At 59.8% G+C, this 19,460-nt stretch overlaps 1 protein-coding gene across 2 annotated transcripts; it reads right to left on the minus strand.

The window, feature by feature from the left end:
* Positions 1 to 47: 47 nt before the first annotated feature.
* On the minus strand, positions 48 to 16,149 carry lclat1 (lysocardiolipin acyltransferase 1). 2 transcript variants are annotated; one of them, XM_052024958.1, is made up of 6 exons: positions 15,426 to 16,149; positions 10,452 to 10,617; positions 9,144 to 9,342; positions 4,918 to 5,064; positions 3,059 to 3,175; positions 48 to 2,273 (listed from the first exon to the last, which is right to left on the minus strand). In XM_052024958.1, exons 2-6 carry the CDS (start codon positions 10,614 to 10,616, stop codon positions 1,333 to 1,335), a joined length of 1,569 nt encoding a protein of 522 aa, XP_051880918.1. In that variant the 5' UTR covers position 10,617; positions 15,426 to 16,149; the 3' UTR covers positions 48 to 1,332. The 2 variants fall into 2 exon arrangements, with proteins under 2 accessions (XP_051880918.1, XP_051880919.1); XM_052024959.1 differs by lacking the exons at positions 9,144 to 9,342; positions 15,426 to 16,149 and having other exon boundaries at positions 10,452 to 10,590.
* Between the last annotated feature and the right edge of the window lie 3,311 nt (positions 16,150 to 19,460).

Consider the following 19,460-nt stretch of genomic DNA (forward strand, 5'->3'; position numbering starts at 1 on the left):
AGGTCAGTGCGTGGCCCCTTGCTGTACAGACAGTGACGAGACCGGAGGACGAGCTGAGGGTATTTATTGGTGTCAGTGTTTGTCATAAAAACAAGTCAATCCGTGTGGAAAGGGGAGCTGGCGGACGGCTCCTGAAAATATCACCAGAGCTCCGACACGAAACACAACAAGCAAACGGAGAGATTCTCTCCTCCAACACTATACGAGGGCCTGCAATCCATCCCCTCACATGCAGAACAAGACCAGCCGGCACCAGCGCACCCTTCTCCCCAATGTTACCCAAACACACACCGTATACTCGGACCCTGACGGATCCAGAGTGGGCAGTAGACCTGACAGAGGGAGGGGAGAGGGCACAGAGGGTCAACAGCCTAATAATGTACACACCAATACCAGTGTACAACATTGTACACTGCACACTCCATGGGATCATATCTGTATAACTCAGTCCCACACACAATGACCCACACCGGGGGACGGGTCCCACACACACACTGACCTTCACCGGGGGACGGGTCCCAAACACACACACCAACCCTCACCGGGGGACGGGTCCCACACACACACACTGACCCTCACCGGGAGACGGGAATACAACTGAAGATGAGAGATTTGCAGACTCTCATTCCCAGAGGTGCCAGTGTAGGGGTGAGCTGAAGGCGGCTGTTCCAGCCTGACACTTCCAGTGGCGCTCAGCATCCAAGCATTTGCTGTGTGACCCTGGCTGGTGAGGGAGACATGGGCCAGAGGTGGGAGTCTGGGCCGGCGTGGGGTGCAGCACCTCTCCTCCCCACTCTGGCTCGGTCACACCAAGGGAGACCTTCCCTCTCACTGAGATTGGAGCAGCTCCCAGATCAGTCACTGGGAACACTCAGCCAGCAATAACAGACTTGTGGACCCTGCTCCTCTCTCCACGGATGCTGCCTGACCTGCTGGGTGTCCCAGTGTGGTCTGGTTTTACTTCAGATTTCCAGCATCTGCAGTTTTCAACTCTCAATCCCCCTCTGGACGGACCTGTGGGTGATGTCCCACCATTGGGTGAATGGATGGGACTGTGTTGGGATTGGCCGGATTGAGAGGAGTCGTTTTGGAACTGGGCTGGATGGAAAGAATCACTGGGGTCAGCCAAATCAACAGAAGGAGCCCCGACATTGGTCAGATCGTCAGGAAACCCTGGATTGGACGGATCAGTGATTTGGAACCCCAGGATTGGCCGGACTGGTGGGAGGAGCCCCAGGATTGGCCGGACTGCTGGGAGGAGCCCCAGGATTGGCTGGACCAGTGCAAGGAGACCTGGGACTGGACAGATGGATGAGGGAGGTGGCCGCAGGGTCAGTGCTTCTTGGAGCGGCGCTGGGCCCTCCTGTGGGCAGCCATCTCCATCATCTCGATGCCCCCAAACAGCCGCTCCTGTAGAATGAAGAAGATGGCCACAGTGGAGAAGTACCAGCGTACCAGCGTGTAGGACCAGAGCAGCCCGATGGTACCAAGCACAAATGCCGTCCAGTACACCATGGAGAACAACTTGATGAGGAAGACCCTTCCCCGGGACTTACAAGGAGGGACAAGGGCCTGTGGCAGCCCAGACCTCCAGTCCCGGCTCCTGCCGTGATCCTGGCCCCTGTTCCGCCCTAACCAGACCCGCCCCCGACCCTCAAACCACATCCGGGGGCGACCCAGCCGCCTACCCCAGGCCTGGCCCCATCTGCGCCTTCGAATCTCGCCTCGCTCCTGGGCTGCACGCGGACCCAGTTCCCTCTCCGGGCTCCGGTCCTGCTCCAGTCCTTGATCCGGAATCCGGTCCAGGCCTTGTTCCGGGCTCCGGTCCTGTTCTTGATCCAGTCCCTGATTCAGACTCCGGTCCTGGACTTGTTCTGAGCTCATGTCCAGCCCCGGATCTGGGCTTCGGTCCTGGATTTGTTTCAGGCTCCGGTCCTGCTCCTGATCTAGCCCCCGATCCGTACTCCCGTCCTGGACTTGCTCTGGGCTCTGGTCCAGCGCCCGATCCGGGCTCCTGTACTGGACTTGGTCCAGCCCATGGAAGGAGCGGTCTCCCTGGTAGAAGTTGTGCAACAGCCGCTCCTTCTCGTGCCAGCGGAGCCGGCACCACTCCTGCAGCCCCTCCAGGGTGACGGGCAGCTGAGCTGCTGAGTAGCGCCTGATGTGGAAGTGAATCTCCTTGGGGAACTTGCCGGTGAACAGGTCCCTCTCAGACTGCGGGATGTTGTAAGGATAGGCCACTGTCACGTCATGGATCGCGTCCACACTGGAGCCTGGGCAGAGAAGGGAGAGGGTCACCGGGGCAGTACTGAGGGGGGGTCACACTGTGGGAGGGGCAGTACAGAGGGGGGGGTCACACTGTGGGAGGGGCGGTACTGAGGGAGGGTCACACTGTGGGAGGGGCAGTACAGAGGGAGGGTCACACTGTGGGGGGGGCGGTACTGAGGGAGGGTCACACTGTGGGAGGGGCAGTACAGAGGGAGGGTCACACTGTGGGAGGGGCGGTACTGAGGGAGGGTCACACTGTGGGAGGGGCGTTACTGAGGGAGGGTCACACTGTGGGGGGGGGGTGGTACTGAGGGAGGGTCACACTGTGGGGGGGGGCGGTACTGAGGGAGGGTCACACTGTGGGGGGGGTGGTACTGAGGGAGGGTCACACTGTGGGGGGGGCGGTACTGAGGGAGGGTCACACTGTGGGAGGGGCAGTACTGAAGGAGGGTCACACTGTGGGAGGGGCAGTACTGAGGGAGGGTCACACTGTGGGAGGGGCGGTACTGAGGGAGGGTCACACTGTGGGAGGGGCAGTACTGAAGGAGGGTCACACTGTGGGAGGGGCAGTACTGAGGGAGGGTCACACTGTGGGAGGGGCAGTACTGAAGGAGCTCCCCCTCATCCCAGCACACAGACCCCTCACCTCAACCCACATTGCTCTCACTGCCTGTCTGTCACATTTCATTTTGGGGATGGAAGTCATTGGTCCGTCCGGCAGAGGTGAGAGGGAGGGGGAGGGCTGAGGGGTGAGGGGTGGAGTCGGGGAGCAGGGGTTGGGTCAGCTCACCTTTGCGTAGCTGGTTGACGATGAAGGCGAAGCCCGTGGTGCGGGGGTGGAGGATGTACTGGTACTTGGGGAGCCCCCGAGCCTCGGCAAACTCATCGCTCCGTGCCTTGGTGGTGGCTGGGGGGAGAAGCAGCAACCGTCACGCCTGGGGAGACTCCCAACCCCCCCCCCCCCCCCCACCACAGACTCCCACCACCGACCCAGGGGAGACCCCATCCCACCCCCGCCACCCTCGATACACCTCTGAACCCCCACCCTGAGACCCCACTACTCCCCTGCCCAACCTGTGCCCCAAGATCACAGCCGGTGCCCCTGACCCCACCCTCCCACGAGACCCTGCCCAACAGTACCCTGCACAGAGACCCCGAGCCGTCGGCCTCCGCCCCTGCACAGACACCTCTGCATGGAGACTGTGTCCAGTTACCTACCACCACCCACCCAGCCAGCTCCCTCTTGGCCCTGCACACACACCCACCCCCTCTCCCAGACTGCGCTCCACCTCCCACCCCTCCTATCTGTCCCCCTAACCCACCCCCATTCCCTGCACCCCTGTTTGGTCTGATTAGCAAGTCTGCAGATGACATGAGGATTGGTAGTGTTGTGGACAGCGAGGGGAGGTGTCTCAGGGAACAGCAGGAGAGAGCTCAGTTGAAAAGCTGGGGGGAGTGTTGGCAGATGGAATTTGATCCCAACAAGCGTGAGGCAACGCATTTTGGGAAGTTAAGTAGGGGTAGGACACGTACTGTAAATGGTGGGGCACTGAGGGGCGTTGATGAGCAGAGAGACCACGGGTCCAAGTCCACAGCTCCCTGAAAGTGGCAACACAGGTGAATCGGCATGCTTGCCTTCACAGATCGGGGCACAGAATGCAGGAGTTGGGACGTTATGCTGCAACTTTACAGAACACTGGTTAGGCTTCAGTCGCAGTATTGTGAGCAGTTCTGGTCAGCACACCATAGGAAGTGGTCGCACTGGAGAAGGTGCAGAGGATGTTGTGGGGAGAGATTGCACAGGCTGGACTTGTTTTCCCTGGAGTGTCAGAGGCTGAGGGGGTGGCCTCACAAAAGTAGATCAGATTATGAGAGCCAAAAATAGAGTCAAAATCTTTTTTCTGTGGTAAGAGTCTCAAAAACAAGGGGGCGGGGGTGGAAGGTGAGGTTCAAGGGGACTGGAGAGGTACGTTTTTCACACAGAGAGTGGGTGATAGCTGGAACTGGCTGCCAGGAGAGGGGGTGCAGTCAGATACGGCCACATTTAACAGACACTTCAATAGGTGAGGCGTAGAAGCAGACGGTCCTGATGTGGGTGAATGGCGTGAGCGTAGGTGGGCAAAGAGGTCAGCACGGAGGTGGTGGGCCGAAGGGCCTGGGTCTGTGCTGGAAGACTCTGTGACTACGCTCTGCTCATCCCTCCAGGTCTCCCTGTCCTGCGCCCACCCCACCCCTCCCTCTCTGCTGTGTCCCAGCCCCCCTCCACACCGTCCCTCTCACTAGCCTCCTCAGCCCCTCTCCCCAACCCAACTGATCCCCTTCCTCCAAATCCCCCTCCTGTTCACCATACCCCTTAGCAAAGCTCCCTTCTCCTGGGTGGGGAGGTGTACACATGCAGGTGAAGGGGTGGGGTCCTAGGAGGGGGAGCTGGGCCTCAGCAGGTAGAGTGGAGGGGCATTGCCCCGAGTGGGGGAGGCGGGGCCCGAGCGCAGGGGGAGGCAGGGCCCAGGGTAGGGGAGGCGGGGCCCGAGCGCAGGGGGAGGCGGGGTCCGAGCGCAGGGGGAGGCGGGGTCCGAGCGCAGGGGGAGGCGGGGCCCGAGCGCAGGGGAGGCGGGGCCCGAACGCAGGGAGGCGGGGCCATGCACTCACCTGTCAGGTCGGTGCCCTCGGGGAAGATAAGCAGCTGCAAGGGCTGCCGAATGTCGCACAGGTGGGCCAGCATCAGCTGGAGGTGGTCCTGGTCCCGCTCCCACCTCCTCTCAATGAAGATGAACGCTGCCACCTGCATGGCCCAGCCTGTGGGGACAGGAAGGTAGTGAGTGTGTGGGGGTGGTGTCGGAGCAGGGACGGGGAGGGGTGGGGGAGGGATGGATGGAGGGGGAGAGGGAGAGGGGAAGGGGGGCAAGGAGGGAGGGGGGAGAGAGGGGGAGGGGAGTGGGCAGGGACAGAGGAGGAAGGGCAGGACAGTGACATCGGGGCAGGGACAGTGGGGAAGAGGGAGGACGAGGGGGATGGTGCAGGCAGGGACGGAGGGGGAAGGGAAGGGAAGGGCAGTAAAGTGTGGGGGGGGGAGAGGAGGTTTGAGGTTGGAAGGGGGGAGGGGAGAGTGGTGGGGGAGGGAGAACAGTGACGACCTCCGTCCCCCCCCGACAGACCTTGGCAATTCTTATGTGATCCACAAGGAACTTTCTCCCCTCACATTAAATACACACCCCCTGGTATTAAACATTTCCACCCTGGGAAAGAGACTCTGTCTGCACCTCTCATAATTTTATAAACCTCTATCAGGTCTCCCCTCAGCCTCCACCGCTCCAGAGAAAACAACCCAAGTTTGTCCGACCTCTCCTTACAGCACGTACCCTCTAATCCAGGCAGCGTCCTGGTGAACCTCTTCTGCACCCTCTCCAAAGCCTCCACATCCTTCCTGTAATTGAGCAACCAGAACTGCAACAGTACTCCAAGTGCGGCTTGACCAAAGTTTTATACAGCTGCAACGTGACTTCCTGACTTGTGTAGTCAACACCTCGACTGATGAAGGCAACCATGCCGTACGCCCTCACCACCCGATCTACCTGTGTTGGCACTTTCAGGGAGCTCTGGACTTGGACCCCAAGATCCCTCTGTACATCAATGCTCCTAAGAGTTCTGCCATTTACTGTATACTTTCCCCTCACATCTGACCTCCCAAAGTGCAACACCTCATGCCTGTCCAGATTAAACTCCATCTGCCGTTTCTCTGCCCACATTTCCAACAGGTCTATATCCTGCTGAATCCTTTGACAACCTTCCTCTCCGTCCACAACTGCACCAATGTTTGTATCGTCTGCAAACTTACTCATCAGCCCAGCTACATTTCTCTACAAATCATTTACATACATCACGAACAACAGAGGTCCCAGCACTGAGCCCTGCGGCCAAGCCAATTCTGAATTCGATCTACCAAGTCTTCACGGATCCCACGTGACTCAATCTTCTGGATCAGCCTCCCGTGAGGGACCTTGTCAAACACTTCATTCAATTCCATGTAGACAACATCTACTGCCCTTCCCTCATCAATCACCTGCGTCACCTCCTCAAACCACTCAATCATTTGTAAGACATCACCTCCCCAGCACAAAGACATGCTGACTATCCTCAAGGAGTCCAAGCTTTTCCAGATGGAAGTAGATTCTGTCCCCAAGAATCCTCTCCAAGAATTTCCCAACCACTGATGTGAGGCTCACTGGCCTATAATTTCCTGGTTTGTCTCTACTGCCTTTCTTAAACAGAGGAACAACGATGGCTACTCTCCAGTCCTCTGGGACCTCGCCTGTCGCTAAAGAGGATACAATGATCTCTGTCAAAGCCCCAGTGATCTCCTTTCTTGCCTCTTCCATAATCTGATCCTATCAGGCCCTGGGGACCTATTATCAACTTCAAGAGCACGAAACCTCTTCTTTCTTGCTGTCAACATGCCCAAGAATATCAGCATACGCCCGCCTCCCTGATCTCGCTGTCCCCCCACGTCCTTCTCCTCGGTGAACACTGATGCAAAGTACTCGTTTAGTACCTCGGAGACACCAGAAACTGTAGATGCTGGAATCTGGAGCAAAAAACAAGATGCTGGAGGGACTCAGTGGGTGAGGCAGCATCTGTTGAAGGGAATGGAACAATGACTGCCCGTTTCCCTCCACAGATACCTGCCGAGTCCTCCCAGCATCTTGTTTTTTCTCATTTAGTACCTCGCCCACTTCCTCTGCATCCAGGCATAAGACGGTAGTGTAGCAGTTAGGTAACGCTATTACAGCGCCAGCAACCCCGGTTCAATTCTGGCCGCTGTCTGTAAGGAGTTTGTACGTTCTCCCCGTGTCTGCGTGGGTTTCCTCCGGGTGCTCCGGTTTCCTCCCACGTTCCAGAGACATACGGGTTAGGAAGTTGTGGGCGTGGCGACACTTGCGGGCTGCCCCCAGCACACTCTACACAAAAGATGCATTTCACTCTGTGTTTCAATGTACATGTGACTGATAAAGAAATCTTATCTTATCTTATTCCCTCCTTGAGTGACCCTATCCTCTCCCTGGTTGCCCTTGTTTTAATGTATGTGTAAAATGCCTTGGGATTCTTTTTGATCCTACTTGTCAGGGACACCTCATGGCCCCTTTCAGCTCTCCAGATCCCCTGCTTAATTTCTCTCCTGCCTCCTTTACATTCCGCAAAGGCCCTTTTTAATCTCAGCTTCCTAAAACTTACTTCCTAAAAATGTTTCCTTTCCCTCTTCGACTAAATCCACGATATCTCTCAGCATCCAGGGTTCCTGAACCTTGCCTTTCTTCCTCACAGGAACACGTTGGTCCTGAACTCTGACCAGCTGATCTTTGAACGGCTCCCACACGTCAGATGTGGACTTACCCAATAACAGCCACTCCCGGTCTCCTCTCCCCACATCCTGCCTAATACTGTTGTCATTGGCCTTCCCCCGAGGTCCAGTCGATCTGTAAACTTGTGGAGTTTTATTTGTCCTTCTTACTTCAGCACTCAGCTCCTCAGTGAGCTTCATGCCCACCTGCTTGACCTTCCTGGTGGACAATGATTTCAGATTTCTGTCTCCTCCCTGTCACTCGTTATCTCTGGAGTTTAATAGCACAGGAATAAACTGACTGAAACAGACAATATTGTTGTGGGGCTTAACAGGGCTGATGTTTCCCCTGGCTGGGCTGTCCAGAGCCAGGGGTTACAGCCTCAAAATAAGGGGCCAGCCATTCAGGGCCAAGGCAAGAAGGAAGTTCCTTCCCCAGTGAATCACTGGAGATCTTCACCACAGATGGCTGTGGAGCTCAGGTGCTGAGCATATTCAGAGATTGATCAATCTTTGAATATTAGGGTTATCAAGAAATAAGGGGTTAGAGTGCAAGGAAGTGGCTGTGAGGTACACCATCAGCCACGGCAGAGAGGGCAGGAGGGGCCGCTTGTGTACTTGGCTCTGCCCTGTCTCTCCCTCAATGCCCTGTAGTTGTCTGGTGTGTATGTACAGCCTCGCTGCATCCCCCGACACCTCCCCAATAACCAGGCAGGCCTCCACCTCTGGAACACACAACAGCACAGCACAGCAACAGGCCCTTCAGCCCACCGTGTCATGCCAAACTAATTAAATTAGAAATTAAATGGCCAACCAAACTAATCCCTTCTGCCTGCACAATGCTGACATCCCTCCATTCCCTGCACATCCATCTAAAGAGCCTCCTGAACACCACCCCACCCCCACCCCTGGCAGCACATTCCCGGCACCCACCACTCTCCGTGTGAAAAACTTGCCCCACACGTCTCCTTTGAACTTACCCCCCTCAGCTTAAATGCATGGTCTCTGGTTTTAGACATTCCGACCTGGGGAAAAGATACCGGCTGTCGACTCCATCTATGCCTCTCATAATCTTATAAACCTCTCTCAGGTCTTCCCTCAGCCTCCACCGCTCCAGAGAGAACAACCCAAGTTTGTCCAACCTCTCCTTACAGCACATGTCCTCCAAACCAGGCAGCATCCTGGTGAACCTCTTCTGCACCCTCTCCAAAGCCCCCACATCCTGTAATGGGGCGACCAGAAGTGAATGCAGTTCTCCAGATGCAGCTGAACCAGAGCTTTACTTCCTGACTCTTGAACTCGGTGCATTGACTAATAAAGGCGAGCATGCTGTATGCCTTCTTTACTGCCCTAGCGACCTGTGCAGCCACATTCCGGGAGCTGTGGACTCCAAGATCCCTCTATACGTTGACACTGTTAAAGGTCCTGCCATTAACTGTGTGCTCTCCCTTTACATCTGATCTCCCGAAGTGCAACCCCTCACACTTGCCCGGGTCAAACTCCACCTGCCGTTTCTCCGCTGACAATGATCGAGACTAACCAAAGCCCGGGATGGATTTGAGGGAGGACTTCAGGCAGATCTTTTCCATTCGGAGGTAGCTGTATCGGAGCAGACAGTTCCACAGGTACATCCAGTCCAGGCGAGTCCGGTGGTTCATGATGATCACACTACATTCACCGGGGACAAAGCCGTCTCCCGTGATCACCACCCGTACACCCAGCACCATCTCCATCAGGGCCTGCCGAGACAGAGCACAGCTCACCCACACGGACCCTGGCACTGAGACCCCCGCGAACCAGGTCACACACACACCACGGCACTGAGACCCCCACGGACCAGGACACCATGTCACACACACCACGGCACCGAGACCCCTGTGCACCGGGTCACACACACCATGGCACCGAGACCCCCGCGGACTGGGTCACTGGGTCACACACACCACGGCACCGAGACCCCTGTGCACCGGGACACCGGGTCACACACACCACGGCACCGAGACCCCTGTGCACCGGGTCACTGGGTCACACACACTGTGTCTCACACACACCACGGCACCGAGACCCCTGTGCACCGGGTCACTGGGTCACACACACCGTGTCTCACACACACCATTGGCACCGAGACCCCTGTGCACTGGGTCACTGGGTCACACACACCACAGCACCGAGACCCCTGTGCACCGGGACACCGGGTCACACACACCACGGCACCGACCAGGACACCAAGGGGGACAGGGGAGGGTGGATAGGGCAGATGGTGAAGATGGGCCAGGGGAGGGGGGCAGATGGGTGCTGGGGAGAGGGCGGATGGCATTTGGGGGCAGTGGGGGGGGGGAAGGACTGCAGGAGGGAGGTGAACAGGAGATGACGTTTAACTGTATAGACACGCTGAAGGGGGAAACAGCTGGATGGACAGAAATGCACAGCTGGAGACGGGTCAGGGGTAAACAGCTGGACACCGGTCAGGGTAAACAGCAGGACCCTGGTCAGGGGTAATCAGAAGGGCACCGGTGGGAGGTAAACAGCTGGAGCCGGGTTGGGGTGAACAGCTGGAGCCGGGTTGGGGGTGAACAGCTGGAGGTGGGTCGGGGGTGAACAGCTGGAGGTGGGTCGGGGGTGAACAGCTGGAGAAGGGTCGGGGGTGAACAGCTGGAGCTGGGTCGGGGGTGAACGGCTGGAGCCGGGTCGGGGGTGAACAGCTGGAGATGGGTCAGGGGTGAACGGCTGGCACCGGTGAGTGAGCTCGGGGAACGGAACAGGGTCGGACGGTTATGGAGGGAGTGGGTCTGGAAGCTGCACTGCCCGTCGAACACGGAGGCAGCGGGAAGCGCGGACACTCACTCACCACAGGCAGGGTGAACCACACGGCCACCACACGGTCGGTGATCCAGCGATACCACGGCACAGACACCAACATGAGTGGCAGCAGCGGGCCCAGCATGAAGACGCTGCCGAACAGGCTACTGAAGAACAACAGCAACAGAATGATGCTCCCCTTCACAGACAGCATCCTGCGCAAGGAGGAGAGCACTGGTCAGCAACACCCGAAACACCGGGGGACGGGTCCATCGCTGTATAACGCCAGGGTACAGTACAGGCGGGGACAGATCCGTCCCTGTATAACGCCAGGGTACAGTACAGGCGGGGACAGGTCCGTCCCTGTATAACGCCGGGGTACGGTACCGGCGGGGACGGGTCCGTCCCTGTATAACGCTGGGGTACGGTACCGGCGGGGACGGGTCCGTCGCTCTATAACGCCGGGGTGCGGGACCGGCGGGGACAGGCCCGTCCCTGTATAATGCCGGGGTACGGTACTGGCGGGGATGGGTCCGTCGCTGTATAACGCCGGGGTACGGTACCGGCGGGGATGGGTCCGTCGCTGTATAACGCCGGGGTACGGTATCGGCGGGGAGGGGTCCGTCGCTGTATAACGCCGGGGTACGGTACCGGCGGGGACAGGTCTGTCCCTGTATAACGCCGGGGTGCGGTACCGGCGGGGATGGGTCCGTCGCTGTATAACGCCGGGGTACGGTACCGGCGGGGATGGGTCCGTCGCTGTATAACGCCGGGGTACGGTATCGGCGGGGAGGGGTCCGTCGCTGTATAACGCCGGGGTACGGTACCGGCGGGGACGGGTCCGTCGCTGTATAATGCCGGGGTACGGTACCGGCGGGGATGGGTCCGTCGCTGTATAACGCTGGGGTACGGTACCGGCAGGACGGGTCTGTCCCTGTATAACGCCGGGGTGCGGTACCGGCGGGGACGGGTCTGTCCCTGTATAACGCCGGGGTACGGTACCGGCGGGGATGGGTCCGTCGCTGTATAATGCCGGGGTACGGTACCGGCGGGGACGGGTCCGTCGCTGTATAACGCCGGGGTACGGTATCGGCGGGGAGGGGTCCGTCGCTGTATAACGCCGGGGTATGGTACCGGCGGGGATGGGTCCGTCGCTGTATAACGCCGGGGTACGGTACCGGCGGGGACGGGTCTGTCGCTGTATAACACCCGGGTGTGGTACCGGCGGGGACGGGTCCGTCGCTGTATAACGCCGGGGTACGGTACCGGCGGGGACTGGTCTGTCCCTGTATAACGCCGGGGTACGGTACCGGCGGGGACGGGTCTGTCGCTGTATAACGCCCGGGTGTGGTACCGGCGGGGACGGGTCCGTCGCTGTATAACGCCGGGGTACGGTACCGGTGGGGACAGGTCTGTCCCTGTATAACGCCGGGGTACGGTACCGGTGGGGATGGGTCCGTCGCTGTATAACGCCGGGGTACGGTACCGGCGGGGACGGGTCTGTCCCTGTATAACGCCGGGGTACGGTACCGGCGGGGACGGGTCCGTCGCTGTATAACGCCGGGGTGCGGTACCGGCGGGGACGGGTCTGTCGCTGTAAATCATTCCTTCCACGTACGGAAGCTCACACTGTATCTCCTCCGCTCCTCTCCCTGAGAGTGGACCTAGACCTCAGCACCTTCTGCACAGACTCATTTCCTACCAGGTCCTTCCTGGCAAATTTGCAAATCCCCTCCAGCCCGAGTTTCCTTCTCCCGCCTCCTTGCCTCTGCCTGCCTACCTCAGTCCTCTGCCAAACCCGCCTGAACGCAATCTCCCACATCCACACCTCCCCTGTGAAATGCTGTCAGCTCACCACCCCTGCTCCCTCCCCCCAGGCTCTTGCTGTGTGTAGCAGGGACACAGGGGTCAGCTCCCCACCCCTGCTCCCTCCCCCCAGGCTCTTGCTGTGTGTAGCAGGGACACAGGGGTCAGCTCCCCACCCCTGCTCCCTCCCCCCAGGCTCTTGCTGTGTGTAGCAGGGACACAGGGGTCAGCTCCCCACCCCTGCTCCCTCCCCCCAGGCTCTTGCTGTGTGTAGCAGGGACACAGGGGTCAGCTCACCACCACCTTCTGCGACCACACACTGGCACCCACCGCCTACCCTTCCGACACAGGAAGTCAATGTTGTTCTGATCTCAGCATGGCTGCAGGCGCCACAGCTGGCTGGCAGCTGGCTTGCAGAGCGCCCAGGAATTGCTGGGATCTCCCGGGAGTTCCAGAGCAATTATACAGCTCTCCGCACGGAGTATGAGTGATAAACCAAGAACTACAGCAGCCTCTCTGGGGAGGGAAAGAAGAGACACAAACAGTAAATGCTGGAAAAACGCAGCAATTCAAACAGCATCTGTGGAGAGAGAAATGGTTCGTGGTTCATGCCCAGGAACCTGTGTCAGAACTGGCGAAGAGACTGAAGTTGGTTTTAAGTTGCAAAGAAAGTTGGGGAGGGAATGATAGGACAGAAGGAACTTCTTTGTCGGGTGAGACCAGGGTTGGCATGGGGATAAGTTGCAGCTTCACTGCTGACAGAACCCTTTACCTCTGCTCTCAACTCCCCTCCTCCCAGATGGAACAATAACAGAGCTCCCCAGTCCTTTCCTCTACCCCACCAGCCTCTGCATTCAACAGATCATTCTCCACATTTCTGCCACTTTCAAAGGGATTTCACCAGCAGACACATCTTCCCCTCCCCTCCACTCCCAGCACCTCATCGGGTCCGTTCCCTCCACGCCTCCCTGGTCCGCTCTTCCGCTCCCATCAGCCATCCACTTTCTTTCTGTACTTCCCTACAACTGCAGGCGATCCAACACCGTTCCCATCACCCTGGGACACAAACGGTCTCTGCAGGTGAGGCAATGATTCACTCACAACAAGGCCCAAGGCAAGCTCGAGGAGCAGCCCCTCATCTCCCGTCCAGACATGGCGCAGCCTTCTGCACTCAACACAAAACATTACAACCTTAGACAACTCTCTTCCTCGGAATCAGAACCGGCCATTTCTGCTGCAGCTCGTCCACCTGTGACATGGCAGTTTCCACTCCACCAGCACTGCCCGACCAGCTGGGCATTTGGCAACTTTTACCTCCCTCTGTCTCTGCTCTCAGTTTCTAACCACCCATTGACTGTGTTGATGTACAGAGGGGTCTTGGGGTCCACATCCATTGCTCCCTGAAAGTGGCTACACAGGTTGATAGTGCGGTAAAGAAGGCATATGGCACGCTTGCCTTTATTAGTCGAGGCACTGAGTTCAAGAGTCAGGAAGTTATGTTGCAACTTTATAAAACTCTGGTTCGGCCGCATCTGGAGCATTGCATTCAATTCTGGTCGCCCCATCACAGGAAGGACGTGGAGGCTTCGGAGAGGGTGCAGAAGAGGTTCACCAGGATGCTGCCTGGAATAGAGGGCATGTGCTATAAGGAGAAGTTGGACAAACTTGGGTTGTTCTCTCTGAAGCGGTGGAGGCTGAGGGGAGACCTGAGAGAGGTTTATAAGATTATGAGAGGCACAGATAGACAGCCGGTATCTTTTTCCCAGAGTTGAAATGTCTAATACCAGAGGGTGTGCATTTAAGGTGAGAGGGGGCAAATTCAAAGGAGATGTGCGGGGCAAGCTTGTTACACAGAGAGTGGTCGGTGCCTGGAATGTGCTGCCGGGGTGGGGGTGGGGGTGGGGGTGGAGGCAGATACAACAGGGGCGTTTAAGAGGCTCATTAGACAGGCACATGAATGTGCAGAGGATGGAGGGATGTGGACATTGTGCCGGCAGAAGTGATTAGTTTAGTTAGGCTTTTACCTACTCGTTTAATGAGTCTGGCACAACACTGTGGGCTGAGGGGCCTGTTCCTGTGCTGTACTGTTCTGTGTTCTATCACTGAATGATCTCTACAACCTCAACCACTCCACACTCCTCCCTTCTCTCCATCTCCCACATCTATTTGGCTTTGAGAATTACCTTCCCTTTCTTTGAATGTAAGGCCATTAGGAGCAGAATTTAGGCCATTTGGTCCATCAAATCTGCTCTGCCATTCAATCAGGCACGGTAATATAGCGGTTAGTGTAACACTATTACAGCGCCAGCGACCCGGGTTCAATTCCGGCTGCTGTCTGTAAGGAGTTTGTACGTTCCCCCCGTGTCTGCGTGGGTTTCCTCCGGGTGCTCCGATTTCCTCCTACGTTCCAAAGACGTACGGGTTAGGAAGTTGTGGGCATGCTATGTTGGTGCCGGAAGCGTGGCGACACTTGCGGGCTGCCCCCAGAACACTCTACGCGAAACATGCATCTCACTGTGTGTTTCGATGTACGTGCCACTGATGGAGATTAGCTTTTTCTTCAACCCCATTCTCCCAACTTCTCCCAGTAACCCTTAACCCCATTCCCAACCAAGAACCTACCAACCTCTGCCTTAAATACACCCAGTGACTTGAGTGTTCTGCACTTGATGTTGACAATGTGGTCTCCTCGACACTGTAGAAACCAAACGTAGATCGGGTGATGGTTTGTGGAGCTCCTGTGCTCAGTCACGGGGTGACCCTGAGCTTCCCGTTGCTGCCATGTTAGTTCCCCATCCCACTCGCCCTCTGACCTATCGGTCTGTGACCTCCCGTACTGTCAAAGGTGAGGCCCAACACAAGCTTGAGGAACAACTCCTCATGTTCTAACCTCAACACTGAACCAATCTTGCACCTCACACTTCCACCATGATTTTGTTCTCTCCTGCTGGTAAAGCCTCCCACACACACCTTTTGTTGTTCACCAGACGAACCCACCCCCTCTGAGATGGCACCACCACTCAGCTTTTCCTGCACAGCCCCTCACACACCTTTCCGTTTCCCCCCACCCCGCCAATCCTTCCTTGAAAACCTTTCTTATTTTTTCCAGCTCTGATCACACATCTGAACTGAACCAACACCACCACTCCTCTCTCCACAGACGCTGCTCGACCTGCTGAGCATTCCCAGCACTCTCTAGGTGTCAGGACGTTCTCACCTGTGGCCGTGCCCAGCTCCTCCGCTCCAATCCCCGACTCTGCAGCTTCCTTACTGTCCAACGGTCAGCAGGTCCACTCTCTCCGGCCCAAGGACACAGGTCAGCCTGCCGTGACCCACGGCGATCAGTCCTCCTCCTCCTCCTGCTCACCCTATGTGTCAGTGGCCTTCCCCTCCCCTCACAACCAGTGACACTCACACTGCCCTCCTTCTGTGTCCCTCACCCTCTCCTCCCTCACCCCGTCCCTCCCCTCACTCAATGTCTCTCACGCCCCTCCCTACCTGTCACTCCCTGTGTCCCGCGAGCTCTCCCGTCCCTTCCTTTCGCCTCTGCTCACTCCGGACAGGTCTCCCACTGTCCCTCTTCTTGATGCTGCTCCCTCACTCCCCGGGCCACTCCCTCGCTCCCTGGGACGCTCCCTCACTCTCTGGGCCGCTCCCTCGCTCCCCGGGACACTCCCTCACTCTCCCTCGCTCCCCGGGCCGCTCCCTCGCTCTCTGGGCCGCTCCCTCGCTCCCCGGGACGCTCCCTCGCTCTCCCTTGCTCCCTGGGACGCTCCCTCACTCTCTGGGCCGCTCCCCGGGACGTTCCCTCGCTCCCTGGGACGCTCCCTCGCTCCCCGGGCCGCTCCCTCGCTCCCCGGGCCGCTCCCTCGCTCTCTGGGACGCTCCCTCGCTCCCCGGGCCGCTCCCTCGCTCTCTGGGCCGCTCCCTCGCTCCCCGGGACGCTCCCTCGCTCTCCCTCGCTCCCCGGGACGCTCCCTCGCTCTCTGGGCCGCTCCCTCGCTCCCCGGGACGTTCCCTCGCTCTCTGGGCCGCTCCCTCGCTCCCCGGGCCGCTCCCTCGCTCTCTGGGCCGCTCCCTCGCTCCCCGGGACGTTCCCTCGCTCTCTGGGCCGCTCCCTCGCTCCCCGGGCCGCTCCCTCACTCTCTGGGCCGCTCCCTCGCTCCCCGGGACGTTCCCTCGCTCTCTGGGCCGCTCCCTCGCTCCCCGGGCCGCTCCCTCGCTCCCCGGGCCGCTCCCTCGCTCTCTGGGACGCTCCCTCGCTCCCCGGGCCGCTCCCTCGCTCTCTGGGACGCTCCCTCGCTCCCCGGGCCGCTCCCTCGCTCTCTGGGCCGCTCCCTCGCTCTCTGGGACGCTCCCTCGCTCCCCGGGCCGCTCCCTCGCTCTCTGGGACGCTCCCTCGCTCCCCGGGCCGCTCCCTCGCTCTCTGGGACGCTCCCTCGCTCCCCGGGCCGCTCCCTCGCTCTCTGGGCCGCTCCCTCGCTCCCCGGGCCGCTCCCTCGCTCTCTGGGCCGCTCCCTCGCTCCCCGGGCCGCTCCCTCACTCTCTGGGCCGCTCCCTCGCTCCCCGGGCCGCTCCCTCACTCTCTGGGCCGCTCCCTCGCTCCCCGGGCCGCTCCCTCACTCTCTGGGCCGCTCCCTCGCTCCCCGGGCCGCTCCCTCACTCTCTGGGCCGCTCCCTCGCTCCCCGGGCCGCTCCCTCGCTCCCCGGGCCGCTCCCTCACTCTCTGGGCCGCTCCCTCGCTCCCCGGGCCGCTCCCTCACTCTCTGGGCCGCTCCCTCAGGCCGCGGCTCCGACTGGCGGCCGAGGACGGGGCCGGAAGCTGCGCGCGGGGTTGCGCCGCCGGAAGCGACCGGGTGGAAACAGGAGCCGGTCCGAGCGGCCCGGGGGAGAGGGAGCGGCGGCGCTCCCTCGGTCCCCCCCCCCCACAGTGCGGCGCTCCCTCGGTCCCCCCCCCCCACAGTGCGGCGCTCCCTCGGTCCCCCCCCACAGTGCGGCGCTCCCTCGGTCCCCCCCCCCACAGTGCGGCCCTCCCTCGGTCCCCCCCCCACAGTGCGGCGCTCCCTCGGTCCCCCCCTCACCCACAGTGCGGCGCTCCCTCGGTCCCCCCCCCACAGTGCGGCGCTCCCTCGTTCCCCCCACCCACAGTGCGGCGCTCCCTCGGTCCCCCCCCCCACAGTGCGGCGCTCCCTCGGTCCCCCCCCACAGTGCGGCGCTCCCTCGGTCCCCCCCCACAGTGCGGCGCTCCCTCGGTCCCCCCCCCCACAGTGCGGCGCTCCCTCGGTCCCCCCCCCACAGTGCGGCGCTCCCTCGTTCCCCCCACCCACAGTGCGGCGCTCCCTCGGTCCCCCCCCCCACAGTGCGGCGCTCCCTCGGTCCCCCCCCCACCGTGCGGCGCTCCCTCGGTCCCCCCCCACAGTGCGGCGCTCCCTCGGTCCCCCCCCCCACAGTGCGGCGCTCCCTCGGTCCCCCCCCCCACAGTGCGGCGCTCCCTCGTTCCCCCCACCCACAGTGCGGCGCTCCCTCGGGCCCCCCCACAGTGCGGCGCTCCCTCAAGGGAGGTACCGCCCCCCCCCCCCCCACGGTGTGACCCTCCCTCTACATTATCCAGGCCAGCCTTCACCACCCATCCCGACTTACCCTTGAGGTGGGGTGAGCCGCCTCCTTGAACTGCTGCTGGTGGGGTTGGAGTTGCAGGATTCACACCCTCTGTCGATAAAGGTGAAGTATTTCCAAGTCTGGGCGGTGTGTGACTGGGAGGGAGCCTGTGGTGGAGCTTCCCTGGACCTTCTGCCTGTGCCCTTCATGGTGGGAGAGGTATTAGGTCTCGGAGGTGCTGTTGAAGTATCCTGGGCAACATCCCTCCCCACCATCGAGAGTATCTACAGGAGGCGCTGCCTCAAGAAGGCAACATCCATCATCAAAGATCCCCACCGTCCGGGCCGGGCCGTCTTCTCGCAGCTCCCATCGGGCAGGAGGTACAGAAGCCTGAAGTCCCCACACCACCAGGTTCAGGAACAGCGACTTCCCTTCAGCCAGTCGGTTCTTCAACCGACCGGCACAACCCTGATCACTAGTTTAGCAACACTCTGACCACTTCGCACTAAAATGGACTTTTTTTGTTCTAATTGTGTTCTTTCTTGTTAAAGTTGTTTATAACTTGTTTTTCTTGTGAATGCTGCTGATCTGATGCTCTGTGCCTGTGATGCTGCTGCAGGGAAGTTTTTCATTGCACCCGTGCACACATGGACTTGTGCATCTGACAATAAACTCGACTTTGACTTTAAGTGCAGTGCATTTTGTAGATGGTGCACACTGCAGTCACTGTGCGCTGGTGGTGGGAGAGGGAGGGAGGGAGCAGTGAGCCTTTGTTGAACAAATGCTGTCATGGGTCAGTGTCAGCATGCATGGACTAACATCCTCTGTTTATTCATCTCAACACAGAGTGCAAAGGCCACTGGTGACTTTTCCTGTGAGAAATAGCCACAGGTCTGGGTCCAAACTCCCCACTTTCCTCCCTGGCGCTCTGCCAGAAGCCCAAGCCCCTCCACAGCTGGACTGTCCAAGGGGCTGGGCTCTCCTGTCCATCACCTGTTGAACTCCTCGTTCAACAGCACTTAATGCCCAACCCTCAATGCCCCGCAAGCCAGGTGTCACACTGGGCAGCAGAGGCTGACAACTTGGGGCGGGCCTGGAGCCCGAGATTTCCTCTCGTGAACTGGGTGGGATGGTAACACACACATCGTGCCCTGCTCCCCACTGTGAGGCTGACCTCACACCCCAGACCCCAATGCAGTGGGCTGCAAACTTCACCTGTGCCTCAGCAGCGGGTGGCTGGATCCAACGGTAAATGTCACAGGGGCAGTGGCCCCAGGGTGGGGGTTGCATGGGGGCCACAGCCCCAGGGCGGGGAGTGCAGCAGCCCCAGGGCGGGGAGTGCAGCAGCCCCAGGGTAGGGAGCACATGGGGGCCGCAGGTCTGGGGTGGGGAGTGTGGTGGCCCAGTGGTAGGGAGCACGTAGGGGCAGCAGCCCCGGGGTGGGGACGGGAGCACACGGGGGTGGTGGGCGTGTTGTCCCCAGGGTGGGGGGGGGGGTGTGCAGCGGCCCAGGGGCAGGGAGCGTGGGGGGGGGGGGGGGGGGTGGTTGCTGGCACAGCCGCCCCGGGGCAGATCCAGAGCAGGGACCATCTGTCCGGCGGTCTCCTGGGAAACGAGCAGGATGGTGTTGAACAAGTGCAGTCACAGCGTGGAC

This window comes from Pristis pectinata, chromosome 10 (genome assembly GCF_009764475.1).
Source record: "Pristis pectinata isolate sPriPec2 chromosome 10, sPriPec2.1.pri, whole genome shotgun sequence".
Lineage (NCBI taxonomy): Eukaryota > Metazoa > Chordata > Chondrichthyes > Rhinopristiformes > Pristidae > Pristis > Pristis pectinata.